Source organism: Pristiophorus japonicus, unplaced genomic scaffold, assembly GCF_044704955.1.
Source record: "Pristiophorus japonicus isolate sPriJap1 unplaced genomic scaffold, sPriJap1.hap1 HAP1_SCAFFOLD_29, whole genome shotgun sequence".
Classification (NCBI taxonomy): Eukaryota; Metazoa; Chordata; class Chondrichthyes; family Pristiophoridae; genus Pristiophorus; species Pristiophorus japonicus.
Window position 1 is genome coordinate 4,967,015 of NW_027252668.1, and position 22,926 is coordinate 4,989,940.

General features: G+C 46.8%; 1 protein-coding gene across 1 annotated transcript in view; it reads left to right on the top strand.

Moving 5' to 3' along the window:
- The window catches only part of LOC139248239 (interferon-inducible GTPase 5-like), a 51,169-nt gene extending 29,175 nt beyond the window's left edge, over window positions 1-21,994 (top strand). The window contains exon 2 of the mRNA XM_070871987.1: window positions 20,580-21,994. Within this exon, the coding sequence (XP_070728088.1) occupies window positions 20,587-21,756 (1,170 nt within the window). The 5' untranslated portion in view covers window positions 20,580-20,586 and the 3' untranslated portion in view covers window positions 21,757-21,994. The remainder of the gene's footprint in view (window positions 1-20,579) is intronic.
- Window positions 21,995-22,926: the final 932 nt, after the last annotated feature.

Consider the following 22,926-nt stretch of genomic DNA (forward strand, 5'->3'; position numbering starts at 1 on the left):
TTACATTTGGTGTTATGTTCATAATAAAGTAATGTAACTGAGTACTGTAGATGTGAGTAAGTGTGACCTTAGTTCTTTTATTCTAACTCTAGAGTGCTCGTATAGCATGGGAGGCCTGCTTATATACAGTGCTCCCAAGGGATGCTGGGATCCCTTGGGACTCCAACAGGTACGCCCTCTGGTGGCAGTATAATACTGGTTACATATGGTTGCATACATAACATCACTCGCTCCCAAAGTCAATAGTACACTTATTTACAGGGTGAGATGATCTGAGGCCTTTCGCTCCCTAGTCGATCGTCTCGGTACAAATGCAGGTGTAGGTGAGTTGGTTGGTTCTTCGCTGGGCTGCTGTGCAAGCTGGCCTTGCCAGGCTGCTGGCGATGGTGAATTCAGCTTTGTGGTCAACCATGATGTCGGTTGCCACTTGTGTGTGTGTTGGAGGGTTGAAGTTGGTGGTGTTCTCTTCGGGTTGCTCATGGCTGTCTGTGAATTGCAGTTTGGTTTGGTTCAAATGCTTTCTGGATGTTAGTCCATTTGCGAGTTTGACCTGAAACACCCTACTCCCTTCTTTGACTATGAAAGTGTCAGCAAGCCATTTGGGACCATGTCCATAGTTGAATACAAATACAGGGTCATTGACTTCAGTCTCACGTGACAAATTTGCGCGATCATGGTACTTGCTTTGTTGATGCCACCTGTCCTCGTCGTGATCATGGAGATCAAGGTGGACAAGAGAGAGCCTTGTTTTTAGCGCCCTTTTCATGAGCAGCTCAGCTGGGGGAACCTCGGTGAGCGAGTGGGGTCTGGTGCGGTAGCTGAGCAGGACTCGGGACGGCGGGTCTGCAGGGAGCATTCCGACACGCCTTTCAAGCTTTGCTTGATGGTTTGGACTGCCTGTTCTGCCTGGCTGTTGGATGCGGGCTTGAACGGGTCAGATGTGGCGTGCTTGATCCCATTGCGGGTCATAAATTCCTTGAATTCAGCACTGGTGAAGCATGGCCCATTGTCGCTGAGAGGGACATCAGGCAGCCCGTGCATGGCAAACATGGGTCGTAGGCTTTCGATGGTGGCAGTGGACATGCTCACAGACATTATTACACACTCAATCCATTTTGAATAAGCATCCACAACAACCAAAACATTTTACCTAGAAATGGGCCAGTAAAGTCAACGTGGATCCTAGACCACGGTTTGGAGGGCTATAACCACAAACTTAGCAGTGCCTCCCTGGGTGCATTGCTCAGTTGAGAGCAAGTGGTGCATTGGCGCATGCAACACTCCAAATCTGAGTCAATGCTGGGCCACCACACATGGGATCTGGCTATAGCTTTCATCATTACTATGGTTAGGTACTGTGTAGGTCATGTATGAAAGTTTCCCTGCCTTTCTTCGGCAAAACCACGCAAAAGACAGTCCGCCTGTATGGACATTTCCTCTTTGCGCTGCTGGAACGGCTTGATTTCTTCATGCATCTCCGCTGGGACGCTGGACCAGCTCTCATGGAGGACACAGTTTTTGACAAGGTACAGTAAAGGATCCTGGCTGGTCCAGGTCCTGATCTGGCGGGCCGTAAAAGGTGAGTTTTCGTTTTCAAATGTGTCCATCACCAAGAGCAAGTCTGCAGGCTTTGCCATTTCTACCCAGGTGGTGGGCAATGGTAGCCGACTGAGAGCATCAGCGCAGTTCTCTGTGCCTGGTCTGTGGCGGATTACACAGTTATTGCAGACAGCGTGAGCGCCCACCTTTGGATGCGAGCAGAGGCATTGGTATTAATCCCTTTGCTCTCTGAGAATAGCGATATGAGCGGCTTATGGTCAGTTTCTTACTCAAACTTAAGACCAAACAGATAACTGGTGCATTTTTTTTTACCCCGTAAACGCATGCCAGAGCTTCTTTTTCAGTCATGCTGTGGGCCCTTTCGGCCTTGGACAAACTCCTGGACGCATAGGCGACCGGTTGCAATGTTCCCAATTCGTTTGCTTGTTGTAACACACACCCAACCCAGTATTAAGATGCATCGCAAGCTACCACTAAATGTTTACATGAATCATACAGAACAAGCAGTTTGTTGGAACATAACAGATTTCTGGCTTTCTCAAAAGCAGCCTCTTGTGATTTCCCCCATACCCAGTCATCTCCCTTGCATAGCAACACATATAGAGGTTCTAGCAAGATGCTTAACCCGGGTAGGAAATTAGCAAAATAATTGAGGAGTCCCAGGAACGACCGCAGCTCCATCACGTTCTGTGGTCTCGGCTCATTCTTGATGGCCTCCGTCTTGGCGTCGTTGGGTCTGATGCCGTCTGCCGCATTCTTCTCCCTAAGAACACAACCTCTGGTGCCAGGAAAATACACTTCGAGCTTTTTAACCTGAGTCCCATGCGATCTAGCCGACTTAGAAACTCTTTCAGGTTCTTGAAGTGTTCGATGGTGTCCTGACCTGTGATCAATATGTCGTCCTGGAAAACCACAGTGTGTGGGACCGACTTTAGCAGGCTCTCCATGATCCTTTGAAAAATAGCCATGGCCGATCGAATCCAAAATGGGCATCTATTGTTGATGAACAGACCTTTGTGTATGTTGATACAGGTGAGGCCATTCGAAGATTCCGCCAGCTCCTGCGTCATGTAAGCCGCGGTCAGCTCCAACTTGGTAAACATCTTCCCTCCTGCCAGCGTCGCAAATAGGTCATCTGCCTTGGGTAGTGGGTACTGGTCCTGCAGCGAAAAATGGTTAATCATTACTTTATAGTCCCCACAAATTCTCTTTGTGCCATCACCCTTGAGGACCGGAACAATCAGACTGGCCCACTCGTTGAACTCCACCGGCGCGATGATGCCTTCTCATTGCAGCCTGTCCAGCTCGATCTCTACTTTCTCTCGCATCATATATGGCACCGCCCGTGTCTTGTTGTGGATGGGTCATGTACCAGGAACCAGGCAGATCTGCACCTTCACCCCAAGAAACACCTAGCTCAAATAACAACAGAAACTTGCTCACAACCTGGGCATATGAGGCGTCGTCGATGGACGAGAGCACTCGGATGTCATCCCAGTTCCAGCGGATGTTTCCCAGCCAGCTTCTGCCGAACAGTGTGGGGCCATCTCCTGCTATAATCCATCATGGGAGTTTGTGCACTGTTCCATCATAGGAGACTTTTACTGCTGCGCTGCCAATTACAGGGATTAGCTCTTTAGTATAAGTTCTCAGCTTGGTGTGAATAGGGCTCAGCTTGGGCCTGTGTGCCTTGTTGCACCACAGCCTGTCGAAGGCCTTTTTGCTCATGATAGACTGACTCGCACCTGTGTCCAGTTCCATGGATAATGGATTTCCATTCAGTTTGACTTTTAACATGATCGGTGGACATTTCGTGGTGAAGGTGTGTACCCCATACACTTCTGCCTCCTTAGTTTGAGTCTCTAGTTCAGTTTGATCCACCATGGATCGATCTTCCTCTGCAACGTGGTGGTTTGCAGGGTTTGCAGCTCGTCTGCACACTCGTTGGAGGTGTCCCATTGTTCCAAAGCCTTTGCATGCATAGCATTTGAAGCGGCATTGATGGACTCAATGATCGCCTCCGCAGCACCAACAAGGTGTCAATTGCCTCACATTAACGCTTGATGGTGGACTCTGGGTCATCTGAGGTCATGCAGCTGCAGGCGTGTATGTTCTGCCATATACATTCCTGCCTGAAAATGATGTTACTTTGTGTACAGTACTTGCCAAAACCTCTTTATGTTGTGAAATTTGTTTGATGTTGTCGCTGGTGGACATAAATGCCTGGGCTATCGTTATGGCTTTGCTCAGGTTCGGTGTTTCAACAGTTAATAGTTTGCGAAGGATAACCTCATGGCCAATGCCAAGCACAAAAAAGTCTCTTAGCATTTTGTTGAGTCCTGACTCTAATGTACTGACTTACACGAGACACATGCTGAAGTCAAGGTCACTCAGGACCTGCACCTTTAATTCCAGCTCTCAATTCCTGCACTTGCTTGAGACCTCCCTTTATATACCTCAGTGGGACAGGTATGGAGTGTCTCCTGCAAGTGCACCCCTGGTGGCAAGGTATGCTTATTGTTACAGGTCATATCCAATTACAGTCATGTATAGCATGGTAAGATACAGTTATATACAATAATGAGAGATACATGACATCACCCTCCCCCAAGGTCTTATTGCCTTTATAGATTCAGTCTCTCAGGTGGTCTGCGCTCTCACGTGGAGCATCTTAGTTGTGGTTCAGTTGTTTGCCTTGGTGCCTGTTTTTCGTTCGGTGTGATTGCTGGTATCTCGCCTGGGCTGTCTGTTTCATTCGGTGTGATTGCTGGTATCGTGCCTGGGCTGTCTGTTGAGACTGCCCTTTCCTCAGATTGTTCCACCTGTCTGTCCACCAGGTGTGGTGTGAGTTCCACATTGTAGTCTGCCTCAGGTTCTTCAGTGTTATCAGTGAATCTACTTTTTACTTGGTCTACATAATTCCAGCAGGTTTGGCCATTGTCCACTTGTACAACCAGTAGCCTGTTTCCCTCTTTGTCTGTTACTGTCCTTGCAAGCCATTTGGGACCCCGGCCATAGTTTAGCACAAGTACTTTGTCCCCTATCTCATTCCACCTCCCCCTCGAATTTCGGTCATGGTACTCAGTTAGCTTTTGACGCTTAGCCTCAACAATTTCATGCATGTCTGGGAGGATTAACGAGAGCCTGGTCTTTAAGGTTCGTTTCATCAATAGTTGTGCGAGGGGAACCCCAGTCAATGAATGCGGACGAGATCTGTATGCCAGCAGCAGTTGCGACAGGCAGCTCTGCAGCGTGGGACCTTGGATTCTGAGCATGCCTTGTTTAATAAGCTGCACTGCTCGCTCCGCCTGGCCATTGGAGGCCGGCTTGAAAGATGCCGTCTTAACATGATTTATACCGTGGTCAACTATGAAATCGTGAAATTCTGCACTGGTGAAGCACGGACCATTATCACTGACCAATATGTCAGGAATGCCGTGCATTGCAAACATGGTTCAAAGGCTCTCCACAGTGATGGAGGTGGTGCTCGAGTTTAAAATGGTGCACTCGATCCATTTTGAAAATGCATCAACGACTACGAGGAACATTTTTCCCATGAATGGGGCTGCATAGTCTACATGCACCCACGACCAAGGTTTGGTGGGCCAGGGCCAGGGGCTTAGGGGTCCTCCCTGGGGGCATTACTGAGTTGGGCACAAATGGTGCACCGACTGATGCAGAGCTCCAAGTCCGCGTCAATGCCAGGCCACCAGACATGAGATCTGGCTATGGCATTCATAAGGACGATCCCCGGGTGCTCGCGATGGAGCTCCTGGACAAATGCCTCCCTGCCTCGTAAGGACATAACTACTCGACTGCCCCACATCAGGCACTCTGCCTGTAGTGAGAGTTGATGCATGCACCTATGGAAGGGTTTGACCTCCTCGGGGCAGGCATCGCGAGCCTCTGCCCAGTCACCAGTTAAAACGCATCTTTTAACTAGAGATAACGTGGGGTCGCTGGTCGTCCAGTTTCTGATTTGGCGAACCTGTGGATTCAAAGGCATTGATTGTCATGACCATCTCACAGTCTTGTTCGTCGGACCCTTCTGTGGTCGCCAGGGGTAGCCTGCTAAGCGCCTCGGCACAGTTGTTTGTGCCTGGTCTGTGCCTTATCGTGTAGTCATAAGCTGCCAGCATGCGTGCCCACCGCTGAATGTGCACTCGGAAAGTAGGGACGTGAGGGGTTTGCGGTCAGTTTCTAACGCAAACTTGGCCCCGAAAAGGTATTGGTGCATCTTTGTGACACCATACACGCACGCGAGTGCCTCCTTCTCAACCACACCGTACCCGCCCTCCGCCCGCGAAAGTGACCTGGAGGCATAAGCAACGGGCTGCAATTTACCCGCATCATTGACGTGCTGTAACACGCTGACGCATCAACACATAAGGACCTGGGTTGAAAAAGGCTAAAACACTCTTGAAACATAGAAGGTTGCATGCCTTATTGAAGGCGCGTTCTTGGGCGTCCCCCCAAAAACAATCGCACCCCTTTCTGAGTACATAAGAACATAAGAATTAGGAACAGGAGTAGGCCATCTAGCCCCTCGAGCCTGCTCCGCCATTCAATAAGATCATGGCTGATCTGGTCGTGGACTCAGCTCCACTTACCCGCCCTCTCCCCATAACCCTTAATTCCCTTATTGCTTAAAAATCTATCTATCTGTGATTTGAATACATTCAATGAGCTAGCCTCAACTGCTTCCCTGGGCAGAGAATTCCACAGATTCACAACCCTCTGGGAGAAGAAATTCTTTCTCAACTCGGTTTTAAATTGGCTCCTCCGTATTTTGAGGCTGTGCCCTCTAGTTCTAGTCTCCCCCACCAATGGAAACAACCTCTCTGCCTCTATCTTGTCTATCCCTTTCATGATTTTAAATGTTTCTATAAGCTCATCCCTCATCCTTCTGAACTCCAACGAGTAAAGACCCAGTCTACTCAATCTATCATCATAAGTTAACCCCCTCATTTCTCGAATCAGCCCAGTGAATCGTCTCTGTACCCCTTCCAAAGCCAGTATATCCTTCCTTAAGTAAGGTGACCAAAACTGCACGCAGTACTCCAGGTGCGGCCTTACCAATACCTTATACAGTTGCAGCAAGACCTCCCTGCTTTTGTACTCCATCCCTCTCGCAATGAAGGCCAACATTCCATTCGCCTTCCCGATTACCTGCTGCACCTGCAAACTAACTTTTTGGGATTCATGCACAAGGACCCCCAGGTCCCTCTGCACCTCAGCATGTTGTAATTTCTCCCCATTCAAATAATATTCCCTTTTACTGTTTTTTTTCCCAAGGTGGATGACCTCACACTTTCCGACATTGTATTCCATCTGCCAAGCCTTAGCCCATTCGCTTAACCTATCCAAATCTCCTTGTAGCCTCTCTGAGTCCTCTACACAACCCGCTTTCCCACTAATCTTAGTGTCATCTGCAAATTTTGTTGCATTACACTCTGTCCCCTCCTCTAGGTCATCTATGTATATTGTAAACAGTTGTGGTCCCAGCACTGATCCCTGTGGCACACCACTAACCACTGATTTCCAACCGGAAAAGGACCCATTTATCCCGACTCTCTGCTTTCTGTTAGCCAGCCAATTCTCTATCCATGCTAATACATTTCCTCTGACTCCGCGTAACTTTATCTTCTGCAGTAACCTTTTGTGTGGCACCTTATCGAATGCCTTATGGAAATCTAAATACACCACATCCATCAGTACACCTCTATCCACCATGCTCGTTATATCCTCAAAGAATTCCAGTAAATTAGTTAAACATGATTTCTATTTCATGAATCCATGCTACGTCTGCTTGATTGCACTATTCCTATCCAGATGTCCCGATATTTCTTCCTTAATGATAGTTTCAAGCATTTTCCCCACTACAGATGTTAAACTAACCGGCCTATAGTTACCTGCCTTTTGCCTGCCCCCTTTTTTAAACAGAGGCGTTACATTAGCTGCTCTCCAATCCACTGGTACCTCCCCAGAGTCCAGAGAATTTTGGTAGATTATAACAAATGCATCTGCTATAACTTCCGCCATCTCTTTTAATACCCTGGGATGCATTTCATCAGGACCACGGGACTTGTCTACCTTCAATCCCATTAGTCTGTCCAGCACTACCTGCCTAGTGATAGTGATCATCTCAAGGTCCTCCCTTCCCACATTCCTATGACCAGCAATTTTTGGCATGGTTTTTGTGTCTTCCACTGTGAAGACGGAAGCAAAATAATTGTTTACGGTCTCAGCCATTTCCACATTTCCTATTATTAAATCCCCCTTTTCATCTTCTAAGGGACCAACATTTACTTTAGTCACTCTTTTCCGTTTTATATATCTGTAAAAGCTTTTACTATCTGTTTTTATGTTTTGCGCAAGTTTACCTTCGTAATCTATCTTCCCTTTCTTTATTACTTTTTTAATCATTCTTTGCTGTTGCTTAAAATCTTCCCAATCCTCTAGTTTCCCACTAACCTTGCCCACCTTATACGCATTGGTCTTTGATTTGATACTTTCCTTTATTTCCTTGGTTATCCACGGCTGGTTATCTCTTCTCTTGCCGCCCTTCTTTTTCACTGGAATATATTTTTGTTGCGCATGTGGAGAGGCTCCAGCAGCGTGCTCAAGTTCTGCATAAAGTTCCCAAAGTAATTGAGCAGCCCGAGAAAGGCGCGCAGTTCCGAGACATTCCGGTGCCTGGGTGCCAGGTGAATCGCTTCGGTTTTGGATTCGGTTGGGCGGATTCCATCAGCGGCAATCCTTCTGCCCAAAAATTCAACCTCAGGCGTGACAGACACTTGGATTTCTTAACTCTTAGGCCTACCCGATCCAATCGACTCAGTACTTCCTCAAGATTGCGGAGATGAGAGTCGGTGTCCCTGCCCGTGATGAGTATGTCATCTTGAAACACACCCATCCCCGGGATGGACTTGAGCAGACTCTCCATGTTGCGTTGGAATATAGCAGCTGCCGACCTGATGCCGAATGGGCATCGATTGCACAGAAAAAGGCCTCGATGTGTGTTGATGGTGGTGAGTAGCTTAGATTCTTCGGTCAGTTCTTGTGTCATATACACAGATGTGAGGTCAAGTTTCGAGAAAAGTTTTCCTCCAACCAACATGGCAAATAGGTCCTCCGCTCTGGGCAGTGGGTATTGGTCCTGTCGGGAGACTCTGTTTATGGTAGACTTGTAATCCCCACAGATTCGCACGGATCCATCAGGCTTCATGATGTGGATGATGGGGCTTGCCCAGTCGCTGAATTCCACAGGAGAAATTATGCCTTCCTGCAGAAGCCGGTCCAGTTCGTTTTCGATCTTTTCCCTCATCACATAAGGCACAGTTCTAGCCTTGTGATGGACCGGTCTGGCATTCTGTGTGATGTAGATTCTAACTTTATCCCCTTTGAAGGTGCCCACACCTGGCTGAAAGAGATGTTCAAAACGGCTTAGAACTGTTGAGCAGGAGGTCCGTTCCTCTGACGACATGGCGTGAACATCATCCCATTTCCAACAGGGCTGGGAGATCCCCGGGGACAATCCACAGGGAAAGTCGGTTCACCATTCCTTTGTGTGTGACTGACAGCATGGCGCTGCCAAGGACTGGGACGATTTCTTTAATATAGATCCTTAGTTTGGTGTCGATCTTTGTGAGTTTTGGTCTGTTGCTTTTGTGCGGCCACAGCTGTTCAAATTGTTGAACGCTCATGAGGGATTGACTGACCCCCGTGTCCAGTTCCATGTTGACGGTTATCCCGTTGAGTAGAACCCTCATCATAATTGGAGGCGTCTTGGTGTAAGAACAGTGGACATTGATCGTGTTAACCCGCTGTACCTCGGTGTCCCATGCACTGTTCCTACCATCTTCTGGTCTGCTTTCCGACCCTTCCGATTCGTATACCAGCCGAGATGCTGTTTTTCTGCACATGCCCTGTTCCTTCTGCAAACGGCATGCTGAAATCGACACACCCTGGTTGAGTGCCTTCTCCCACATCTCCAACACAGACAGTTTCCATTGTTTCCGAAGGATGAGCTGCATCTGGCTGATCTCTCTTGAGCTTCTCTTAATCTGTTGTTGATTGCTCGCATTGTGGGTTGATGAGGTGTGATCGGCCGTTCATGTGGCCCTTGATTTTGATGGCTTCTGGTGCCACTGTCTGCTGTTGAAGGCCTGCTCTCCTACCTTTGTCTGTGTGTGGGGGTAGCGGTTTGTTTCACAATGTGAACCCCTTGTTCCGATGCCTCGTTGGTTGTCGTACCCGAAGTATAGATCAGCCTCGTTTCTTCTTCGCCTGCCAAGAACGTCTGTGCGACTAGTGCTGCTGCCTCGAGAGTCAAGTTCTTGGTCTCTATAAGCTTTCTGAATATGCCTGCTTGGCCTATTCCTTCAATAACAAAGTCTCTCAGTACTTCTCTCCTCAGTTCATCGGGGAACTCACATGAACTAGCCAGCCTCCGAAGTTCCGCCACGAAGGCAGGGAAAATTGAGTATGAGAAGAAGCTTGCAGGGAACATTAAGACGGATTGCAAAAGTTTCTATAGATATGTAAAGAGAAAAAGGTTAGTAAAGACAAATGTAGGTCCCCTGCAGTCAGAATCAGGGGAAGTCATAACGGGGAACAAAGAAATGGCGGACCAATTGAACAAGTACTTTGGTTCGGTATTCACGAAGGAGGACACGAACAACCTTCCGGTTATAAAAGGGGTCGGGGGGTCTAGTAAGGAGGAGGAACTGAGGGAAATCCTTATTAGCCGGGAAATTGTGTTGGGGAAATTGATGGGATTGAAGGCCGATAAATCCCCAGGGCCTGATGGACTGCATCCCAGAGTACTTAAGGAGGTGGCCTTGGAAATAGTGGATGCGTTGACAGTCATTTTCCAACATTCCATTGACTCTGGATCAGTTCCTATGGAGTGGAGGGTAGCCAATGTAACCCCACTTTTTAAAAAAGGAGGGAGAGAGAAAACAGGGAATTATAGACCGGTCAGCCTGACATCGGTAGTGGGTAAAATGATGGAATCAATTATTAAGGATGTCATAGCAGTGCATTTGGAAAGAGGTGACATGATAGGTCCAAGTCAGCATGGATTTGTGAAAGGGAAATCATGCTTGACAAATCTTCTGGAATTTTTTGAGGATGTTTCCAGTAGAGTGGATAAGGGAGAACCAGTTGATGTGGTATATTTGGACTTTCAGAAGGCGTTCGACAAGGTCCCACACAAGAGATTGATGTGCAAAGTTAGAGCACATGGGATTGGGGGTAGTGTACTGACATGGATTGAGAACTGGTTGTCAGACAGGAAGCAAAGAGTAGGAGTAAATGGGTACTTTTCAGAATGGCAGGCAGTGACTAGTGGGGTACCGCAAGGTTCTGTGCTGGGGCCCCAGCTGTTTACACTGTACATTAATGATTTAGATGAGGGGATTAAATGTAGTATCTCCAAATTTGCGGATGACACTAAGTTGGGTGGCAGTGTGAGCTGCGAGGAGGATGCTGTGAGGCTGCAGAGCGACTTGGATAGGTTAGGTGAGTGGGCAAATGCATGGCAGATGAAGTATAATGTGGATAAATGTGAGGTTATCCACTTTGGTGGTAAAAACAGAGAGACAGACTATTATCTGAATGGTGACAGATTAGGAAAAGGGGAGGTGCAAAGAGACCTGGGTGTCATGGTACATCAGTCATTGAAGGTTGGCATGCAGGTGCAGCAGGCGGTTAAGAAAGCAAATGGCATGTTGGCCTTCATAGCAAGGGGATTTGAGTACAGGGGCAGGGAGGTGTTGCTACAGTTGTACAGGGCATTGGTGAGGCCACACCTGGAGTATTGTGTACAGTTTTGGTCTCCTAACCTGAGGAAAGACATTCTTGCTATTGAGGGAGTGCAGCGAAGGTTCACCAGACTGATTCCCGGGATGGCGGGACTGACCTATCAAGAAAGACTGGATCAACTGGGCTTGTATTCACTGGAGTTCAGAAGAATGAGAGGGGACCTCATAGAAACATATAAAATTCTGACGGGGTTAGACAGGTTAGATGCAGGAAGAATGTTCCCAATGTTGGGGAAGTCCAGAACCAGGGGTCACAGTCTAAGGATAAGGGGTAAGCCATTTAGGACCGAGATGCGGAGGAACTTCTTCACCCAGAGAGTGGTGAACCTGTGGAATTCTCTACCACAGAAAGTTGTTGAGGCCAATTCACTAAATACATTCAAAAAGGAGTTAGATGAGGTCCTTACTGCTAGGGGGATCAAGGGGTATGGCGAGAAAGCTGGAATGGGGTACTGAAGTTGAATGTTCAGCCATGAACTCATTGAATGGCGGTGCAGGCTAGAAGGGCCGAATGGCCTACTCCTGCACCTATTTTCTATGTTTCTATGTTTCTATGAAGTCGGGTATGCTTTGGCCCACACAGCATCTGTTGTTGTAGAACCTGTGTCTGGCCATGTATAGGCTACTCGCTGGCTTCAGGTGGTCTCTCACCAGTGTGCTCAACTCCTCAAACGACTTGCTTGCTGGTTTCTCGGGTGCCAGCAGGTCTTTCATTAGAGCGTATGTTTTCGAGCCACAGCTGGTCAAGAGATGGGCTCTTCTCTTGTCTGCCTTATCGTCACCCAGCCAGTCTTTGGTCACAAAGCTTTGCTGGAGCCTTTCTATAAAGTCATCCCAATTGTCTCCAGCATTGTATTTCTCATCTGAGCTGTTGGTAGCCATTCTGTGGATTCTGTGATCCCGTAACTCGTCGCCACTGTTAAGTCCTGACTCTAATGTACTGACTTACACGAGACACATGCTGAAGTCAAGGTCACTCAGGACCTGCACCTTTAATTCCAGCTCTCAAGTCCTGCACTTGCCTGAGACCTCCCTTTATATACCTCAGTGGGACAGGTATGGAGTGTCTCCTGCAAGTGCACCCCTGGTGGTAAGGTATGCTTATTGTTACAGGTCATATCCAGTTACAGTCATATATAGCATGGCAAGATACAGTTATATACAGTAATGTGAGATACATGACACATTTGCTCCAGGAATCCATCGAATTTGCAATGTCCTGCAAGGCGCCTTAGTTCGGCGATGTAGCTCACCACTTCCTGGCCTTCAGACCGTCGACATGTGTAAAATCGATACCTTGCCATCAGAATGCTCTCCTTCGGATTTAGGTGCTCCCGGACCAGCGTACACAGTTCTTCATACGATTTGGCTGTCGGTTTCACCGGATCGAGAAGATTCTTCATGAGGCCAAAGGTTGTTGCCCCGCAGACGGTGAGGAGGATCGCCCTTCACTTGGCAGCGTTCTCATCCCCTTCCAGCTCGTTGGCCACGAAGTATTGGTCAAGTCGCTCCATGAAGGCCTCCCAATCATCCCTTTCTGAGAATTTCTCTAGGATACCAACATTTCTCTGCATTTTCGCGTGATGGTTCGTTGTCTCATCACCATTTGTTATGTTCGTAATAGAGTAATGTAACTGATTACTGTAGACATGAGTAAGTCTGACCTTAGTTCCTTTATTCTAACTCCAGAGTGCTCATACAGCATGGGAGGCCTGTTTATATACAGTGCTCCCAAGGGATGCTGGGATCCCTTGGGACTCCAACAGGGTATGTCCTCTGGTGGTGGGATAATACTGGTTACATAGGGTTGCATACATAAAATTTGGTTCCCTCATGCAAATCATTTATATCATCGTCATCATCAGAATCGAGGAAGACTTGCTTCCACTCATAACAAGAGTTCTTAGGTGGCTGTACAGTCCAATACGAGAACCACTGTCTCTGTGACAGGTGTGACAAATAGTCGTTGAGAGAAGGGGTGGGTGGGTCTGGTTTGCCATACACTCTTTCCGCTGCCTGCGCTTGATTTCTGCATGCTATTGGCAACGAGACTCGAGGTGCTCAACGTCCTCCCGGATACACTTTCTCCACTTAGGGCGGTCTTTGGCCAAGGACTCCCAAGTGTCAGTGGGGATGTCGCACTTTATCAGGGAGGCTTTGAGGGTGTCCTTGTAACGTTTCCGCTTCCCACCTTTGGCTCATTTGCAGTGAAGGAGTTCCGAGTCGAGCGCTTGCTTTGGGAGTCTCATGTCTGGCATGCGAACTATGTGGCCTGCCCAGCGGAGCTGATCAAGTGTGGTCAGTGCTTCAATGCTGGGGATGTTGGCCTGGTCGAGGACGCTGTCCTCCCAGGGAATTTGTAGGATCTTGCGGAGACATCATTGGTGGTATTTCTCCAGCAACTTGAGGTGTCTGCCGTACATGGTCCATGTTTCTAAGCCATACAGGAGGGCGAGTATTACTACAGCCCTGTAGACCATGAGCTTGGTGACAGTTTTGAGGGGCGGTCTTCAAACACTCTTTTCCTCAGGTGGCCGAAGGCTGTACAGCCGCACTGGAGGCGATGTTGGATCTCGTCGTCAATGCCTGCTCTTGTTGATAGGAGGCTCCCGAGATAAGGGAAGTGGTCCACGTTGCCCAGGGCCGCGCTGTGGATCTTGATCACTGGGGGGGAAGTGCTGTGCGATGAGGACAGGCTGGTTGAGGACCTTTGTCTGACTGACATTTAATGTAAGGCCCATGTTTTCGTACACCTCAGTAAATACGTCAACTATGTCCTGGTGAGACCCCAACACTGCACGAATTAGAAAAAGCCATAAGACAGCTAAAAAGCAATGCTACAGGAGCGGATGGAATCCCTGCTGAGGCACTGAAGTATGGCGGAGAGGCACTGCTGGCGTGAATACATGACCTTATCTCTCATCTGGAGGGAGGAGAGCATGCCGGGAGATCTTAGCGATGCAGTTATCGTGACCATCTTTAAAAAAGGGGACAAGTCCGACTGCGGCAACTACAGAGGAATCTCCTTGCTATCAGCCACTGGGAAAGCCATGGGAAAGTCCTCCTCAACTGTCTTCTCCCTGTGGAAGAGGAGCCCCTCCTGGAGTCGCAGTGCAGATTTCGTCTGCTACGGGGCACAACGGACATGATTTTTGCAGCGCGACAGCTGCAGGAAAAATGCAGGGAATGCAGGATATATCGCCTTCTTCGATCTTACAAAGGCCTTTGACACTGTCAACTGTGAGAGCCTATGGAGCATCCTTCTCATTTCGAATGCTCCCAAAAGTAGGTCACCATCCTCTGCTTGCTCCACGATGACATGCAGGCCGTAATCCTTACCAACAGATCCATCACAGACCCAATCCACTTCCGGACCGGGGTCAAGCAGGGCTGCGTCATCGCCCCATCATTTATATATAGTGTGAATGGCTGGGGCCCAAGCACTGATCCCTGTGGTACTCCACTCGTCACTGCCCATCACCCTGAAAAAGACCAGTTTATTCCTACTCTGTTTCCTGTCCATTAACCAATTTTCAATCCATGCCAATACATTACCCCCAATCCTATGTGCTTTAATTTTGCACACTAACCTCTTACGTGGGACTTTATCAAAGGCCTTCTGAAAATCCAAACACTCAACATCCACTAGTTCTCCCTTATATATTCTATCAGTTACATCCTCAAAAAACTCCAGTAGGTTTGTCAAACATGATTTTCCTTTCATAAATCCATGTTGACTTTGTCTAATCCCATTGATATTACCTAAGTGTGCCGTTATCACATCCTTTATAATATACTAGCATTTTCCCTACTAGTGATGTTAGTCTAACCGGTCTGTAGTTCCCCGTATTCTCTCTCCCTCCTTTTTTAAATAGTGGAGTTACATTTGCCGCCCTCCAATTTGCAGGAACTGTTCCATAATCTATAGAATTTTGGAAGATGCCAAACAATGCATCTACTATTTCCATGGCTGCCTCTTTTAGTACTCTGGGATGCAGATCATCAGGCCCTGGGGATTTATCGGCCTTCAGTCCCATTAATTTCTCCAGCACTATTTTCTTACTCATAATCATTTTCTTTAATTCCTCTTGCTCACTAGATCTTTGGGACGTTATTTGTGTCCTCTTCTGTGAAGACAGAACTAAAATATTTATTTAATTGTTCTGCCATTTCCTTGTTCCCCATTACAAATTCTCCCGTTTCTGTCTGTAAAGGACCTACATTTGCCTTCACTAATCTTTTTCTTTTTACATACTAGTGGAAACTTTTGTGGTCGGTTTTTACTCTCATACTCTATTTTTCCCCTCTTAATCAATCTCTTGGTCCTTTTTTGCTGAATTCTAAACTGCTCCCAATCCTCAGGCTTGCTACTTTTTCTGGCAACTTTGTGTAACTCCTCTTTGGATCTAATACTATCCTTAATTCCTTTTGTTAGCCATGGTTGTTCCACTTTTCCTTTTGTGTTTTTACACCAGAAAGGAATGTATAACTGTTGCAATTCATGCATTTGTTCCTTAAATGTTAGTCATTGCCCATCCACTGTCATGCCTTTTAATGAATCTTCCCAATCTACCATAGCAAATTAATTCCTCATACCTTTGTAGTTTCCTTTGTTTAGATTTAGGACCCTAGTTTCGGATTGGACTACTTCACTTTCTATCTTAATAAAAAATCCAATCATGTTATGGTCACTCTTCCCTAAAGGACCCTGCACAACAAGACTGTTAATTAACCCCTTCTCATTACACAATACCCAATCTAGGATAGCCTGTTCCCTAGTAGGCTCCTCAACATTCTGGTCTAAAAAACTATCTCATCATACATACTCGAAGAATTCATCTGCCACAATATTATTACTCATTTGGTTTGGCCAGTCTCTATGTAGATTAAAGTCACCTATGATTACTGTAATATCCTTGTTACATGCATCTCTAATTTCCTGTTTGATGCCGTCCCCTACACTATCACTACTATTTGGAAGCCTAAAGACAACTCCTACCAATGTTTTCTGTCCCTTGGTGCTCCTTAGCTCCAACCAGACTGATTCTGCATCTTGATTTTCTGAGCCAATATCCTTTCTCACTATTGCTCTGATTTCATCCTATACTAACAACACCACACCACCCCCTCTTCCTTTTTGCCTGTCCTTCCTAAATATCGAATATCCTTGGATATTCAGTTGCCAACCCTGGTCATCCTGCAACCATGTTTCCGTAATTTCAACTATATCATATCCATTTACATCTATTTGCGCTGTTAATTCGTCTACCTTATTACAGATGCTTCGTGCATTGAGATACAATGCTTTTAAATTTGTCTTTTTAACATTATTAGACATCTTAACATTATTTTGTACTATAGCCCTATTTGTCTGATCGCTATTTTTTCTTACCTGGACCCTATTTGTTTGTGCATCCTTTTGTTTGTATGCTCTGTCCCTTCCTGACATAATCTGGTTATCCTTACCACAATCACTTTCCTAAATTGCTTCCTTTTCTTTTCTCTTTAGCATTCTAGATTGCTCGCTACTGCATCCGTCCTCTCCCCCACGCCCCCCGCCCCCCCCCCCCCCCACCCCCTCCGCCTTATTTAGTTTGAAGCTCTGTCTACCTCCCTAGTTATTCAGTTCGCTAGATCTCTGGTCCCAGTATAGTTCAGGTGTAGTCCGTCCCCACGGAACAGCTCTCTCTTTCCCAAGTATTGGTGCCAATGCCCCACGAATCGAAACCCACTTCTCCCACACCAACCTCTGAGCCACGCATTCATCTCCCTGTTTCTATTGACGCTATGACAATTTGCTTGTGGCTAAGGTAATAATGCAGAGATTATTACCTTTGTGGTTCTGCTTTTCAATTTAGTCCCTAGCTGTTCAAACTCTCTCAGCGGAACCTCTTTCTTCGTCCTACCTATGTCATTGGTACCTATGTGTACCACAACAACTGGATCCTCCCCCTCCCACTCAAAGTTCTTCTCCAGCCCGGAGGAAATGTTCTTTACCCTGCAACACAGCCTTTGAAATGCACACTCTCAGCTGCAGAGAACCCTATCTATCCCCCTAACTGTACTGCGCCCCACTACAACCACCTACCTCTTTACTCCCCCACTTGAATGGCTTTCTGCACCACGGTGCCTTGGTACCTCTGCTCACCCACCCCACAGTCTGCACACTTGTCCACAAGGGTTGCAAGGACCTCAAATCTATTGGACAAGTGTAGGGACTGAGGTTCCTACAATACTAGCTCCTGGATCCCCTTACCTGCTTCACTCACAGTCACACCCTCCTGTCCCTGACCATATGTCAATTCTAAAGTATTTAATCTAGAGGATGTGGCTGCTTCCTGGAGCAAAAGGTCCAGATAACTTTCTCCTTCCCTGATGTCTCGCAATGTCTGCAGCTCGGACTCCAGCTCCTCAACTCGGAGCCGAAGTTAGTCAAGCCACAGACACTTACCGCAGATCTAGTCACCCTGGAGCAAAACGTCCAGAAGCTCCCACATATTGCAGCAGCAACACTTCTCCTGTTTTCCCATTATATTATTTAATTAATTAGTTTAGCGTTAATCAAGTATTTACCCTATATAGTTTATTAAATTAGTTAAACAAATAAAGGTTAGTTTTTAGTTATATGCTATATGTTAATTTAAAAGAAAAACTTAGCCCACAATCACTACCGATCACTTACCTGCCTTACCTGTGATGTCACACAGCAGAGTTCTCCTCAGCCGGAGCCATGCGATCCCCTGGGAGAGGCAAAAAAAACAGATAAAAACCCAGGCCAATTTGGGAAAAAATCTGGGAAATTCCTCTCCGACCCAACCAGACAATCTAAACTAGTCCAGGCGATCACACTGGCCATATGCTATGGCCTGCTTTGGCTTTTATCTCCACACTCGGGCCTCGGTCTGCTCCCGCTCAGGTACATTGCCGCTCTGCGGAAAAAGTTAGAAAAAACAAGGCAAAGTAACACATCCCGCCCCCACTTCACCGAACTCTCTCACTTACCAAACTCTTGTTTTCTCACTCTGAGCTGTTGCAGTTCGAGCTACCAGCACCCAACCTTTGGTTTTTAACCTGCTTGTGGCTCAGATAAGTCACCACTGGTCAGCTTTTCAAAGAACCGATTTTAACTAGTTTTAACTAACTGGCTATTTAGCAAACTGCTGTTGAGCTACTTCAGCCTGAAAGAATACTAAATATTTAACTATTATTTTACTGAGAGGCTACTAGCAATTGCCACCAGCCTCCAAATGGTATAAAAGGGATTAACCCTTAAGACTCTCCCACTTACCAAACTCTGTTTTCCCACTCTGAACTGCACTTTGGCAGAAAAGTATCGAAGAGCAAGTTATTATTTAAATGGAGAAAAATTGCAAAGTGCTGCAGTACAGCGGGACCTGGGGGTCCTGGTGCATGAAACACAAAAGGTTAGTGTACATGTACAGCACGTAATCAGGGAGGCCAATGGTATCTTGGCCTTTATTGCAAAGGGATGGAGTATAAAAGCAGAAAAGACTTGCTTTTACAGGGTATTGGTGAGGCCAAACCTGGAATACTGCGTACATTTGGTTTCCATATTTAAGAAAGGATTTACTTGCTTTGGAGGCTGTTCAGATAAGGTTCACTAGGTTGATTCCGGAGATGAGGGGGTTGACTTATGAGGAAAGGTTGAGTAGGTCATGCCTCTACTCATTGGAATTCAGAAGAATGAGAGGTGATCTTATCAAAATATATAAGATTATGAGGGGTCTTGATAAGGTGGATGCAGAGAGGATGTCTCCACTGATAGGGGAGATTAGAACTAGGAACATAATCTTAGAATAAGGGGCCACCCATTTAAAACTGAGATGAGGAGGAATTTTTTCTCTGAGGATTGTAAATCTGTGGAATTCGCTGCCTCAGAGAGTAGTGGAAGCCGGGACATTGAATAAATTTAAGACCGAGATAGACAGTTTCTTAACCGATAAGGGAATAAGGGGTTATGGGGAGTGGCAGGGAAGTGGACCTGAGTCCATGATCAAATCAGCCATGATTGTATTAAATGGCGGAGCAGGCTAGAGGGGCCAGATGGGCTACTTCTGCTCCTATTTCTTATCATCTTATGTTCTTATGTTCAATATTTATCCCTCGACCATCATCACTAAAAACAGATGACCTGGCCATTTTCATTGAATTAGAAAAATTTATGTTCAAGAAGAAGGCCATTCGGCCCATCGTGTCCTCGCTGGCTGACCAAAAACTATCCAGCCTAATCCCACTTTCCAGCTCTTGGTCCGTAGCCCTGTAAGTTACGGCACTTTAAGTGCACGTCCAAGTACTTTTTAAATGTGGTGAGGGTTTCTGCCTCTACCACCCTTTCAGGCAGTGAGTTCCAGACCCCCAACACCCTCTGGGTGAAGAAATGTCCCCTCAAATCCCCTCTAAACCTCCGCCCAGTTACTTCAAATTTATGCCCCCTGGTTATTGACCCCTGTGCTAAGGGAAATTGGTCCTCTCTATCTAGGTCCCCCCATAATTTTATACACCTCAAATCTCCCCTCAGCCTCCTCTGTTCCAAACATTGCTGTTTGTGGGATCTTACTGTGTGCAGCTTTGTTGCCGGGTTTCCACATGACAATAGTGACTACACTCCAAAAGTACTTCATTGGCTGTAAAGCGCTTTGAGACGTGCTGAGGTTGTTAAAAGCGCTATATAAATGTCTGACTATAGCGTAAGATGTTTGGGATTCCACACGGGCTGTATTCCTTGTGGGCTGCAGCACAGAAAACAGGCAATGACCAATCAGCAGCCCATTTTATCCCCTGAATGATATTCGCTTCCATTGAGGCCACCCAAAGTCTGAGATGAATTTTACCCCTCCCATCCGCCCAACCCTCCATAGTCTTCTGGGGTGGCCAACCAATGAATGATGGTGTGGGCCACACAAACAGACAGGTTGACGGAAACAGGGGGCCAAATTTCCTCAGGCTTTTCCTGCACCGCTGTGGTAAACGGGGCTTTGATCCGGCGATGGAGTGGGAGACACCCCGAGGGAATTTACCCCCATGGTCGGCAAACAGGCCAGCTCAGGCTGGTGGCTTGGTGTTTGAGCTTTGGGAGTTATGGAATTACGTGCTGATTCTAGCAATGCAAAAATACAAGTGTAAGAATTCAAGGCATTTTGTGCCACTCTGACCTTCTGTCTCCACTTACAGATCCACAATGGCCGGTGTCACTGAAGAACAGGAATTAAAGGCTCTGTACGACAGAGGTGGGCTGGGCGCGGTCATTCAGCAACTACAGTCATACTTGGGAAAATCCGAGCGTATCACCCTTGATATCGCAGTGACAGGAGGATCTGCTACTGGTAAATCAACCTTGGTCAATGCTTTACGGGGTATTGGTGATGGTGAACCAGGGGCAGCTCCAACAGGGGAAACAGAAACAACAATGGAACCGACAATGTATCAATACCCGAACAAAGACACAATCAAAATCTGGGACCTCCCTGGGATTGGAACCCCAAACTTTCAAGCCAGTAACTATTTCAAGCACGTTCAGTTTGAGCGATACGATTTCTTCATTATCCTCAGTGCGCCTCGCTTTACAGAGAATGATTTGTTTCTGGCCAAGGAAATTCAGCAGAGGAAGAAGAAATTTTATTTTGTCCGTAGCAAAATAGACCAGGAGCTGGGATCAGGCAATTATCGTGAGAAGTCCCATTACGATGAGAACAAAACTCTGGAGAAATTCCGGAACGCCAGCGTGGAGAGTTTGAAGAAGGGGGGGATAGAATCTCCACAAGTCTTCCTCATTTCTGGTTGGAACCTGGAGAAGTTTGACTTTGAGAAACTGCAGGAGGTTCTGAAAGAGGATCTTCCTGCTCTGAAGAGACGAGTCTTGTTGTTGTCTCTCTCCAACATCATCTTATCCATCATAGACAAGATGAAAGAAGCCAAGATGGGTGAAATTGAGAAGGTTGCCCACGAGTCGGCTGTTTCCGCATGGCCGATCGTAAGACTCTTTAATGGGATTAATATTATTCGGTTGGTCGATTTTCTCACCTCCTGCCGCACACACTTCAGTTTGGATGATGATTCCCTCTGGAAAATAGCGGAGAGTGCAGGGAAAACAAGGGTGCAGATAAGATCCGCAGTAACGTCCACGTTTGGGCTGAAGGTGTCAGAGAAGGACGTCGAGAAGGGGCTGGAAGAGATTGAAAACAAGGAGTACGTGATATTCAGATTTTTAAAATATGTGCCATTCCTTGGAGCTCCCATCGGCGCCAAAATCTCCAAGACCTCCCGATACACCCTGCTGGAGACGGCTGTGTGGGAGATGGCGGAGGATAGCAAGAGGGTGCTGGAGAAGGCCTTCCCCTTGTCGGACTAGAGGAAACGGAGCTGATCCACTTCCCAGCTCCTGATTGTCCAGAATACAGGAATACTCACACTCACACCTGACACACACACACACACACACTCACTCGCACGGTCACACACACACACTCACACACTCATGCACTCACTCACACATACACACACACACATGAATACATGGCTTGAGGAGTGGTGCAGGGATTCAAATTCCTGGGACATTGGAACCGGTTCTGGGGGAGGTGGGACCAGTACAAACCGGACGGTCTGCACCTGGGCAACACCGGAACCAATGTCCGAGGGGAAATGTTTGCTAGTGCTGTCGGGGAGGGGTTAAACTAATATGGCAGGGGGATGGGAACCTATGCAGGAAGACAGAGAGAAGTAAAATGGGGGCAGTAGCAAAAGATAGAAAGAAGAAAAGTAAAAATGGAGGGCAGAGAAACCCCAGGCAAAAATCAAAAAGGGCCACATTACAGCAAAAATCTAAAGGGAAAAAATGTGTTAAAAAGACAAGCCTGAAGGCTCTGTGCCTCAATGCGAGGAGTATTCGTAATAAGATGGATGAATTAACTGCACAGGCAGCAATTAACGAATCTGATATAATTACAGAGACATGGCTCCAGGGTGACCAAGGCTGGGAACGCAACATCCAGGGATATTCAACATTCAGGAAGGACAGACAGAAAGGGAAAGGAGGTAGAGTAGCGTTGCTGGTTAAAGAGGAAATTAACGCAATAGTAATGAAGGACATTCGCTTGGATGATGTGGAATCTGTATGGGTAGAGCTGCGGAATATCAAAGGGCAGAAAACGCTAGTGGGAGTTGTGTACAGACCACCAAACAGTAGTAGGAAGGTTGGGGACAGCATCAAACAGGAAATTAGGGATGCGTGCAATAAAGGTACAGCAGTTATCATGGGTGACTTTAATCTACATATAGATTGGGCTAACCAAACTGATAGCAATACGGTGGTAGAGGATTTCCTGGAGTGTATTAGGGATGGTTTTCTAGACCAATATGTCATGGAAACAACTAGAGGGCTAGCCATCCTAGACTGGGTGATGTGTAATGAGAAAGGACTAATTAGCAATCTTGTTGTGCAAGGCCCCTTGGGGAAGAGTGAGCATAATATGGTAGAATTCTTTATTAAGATGAAGAGTGCCACAGTTAATTCAGAGACTAG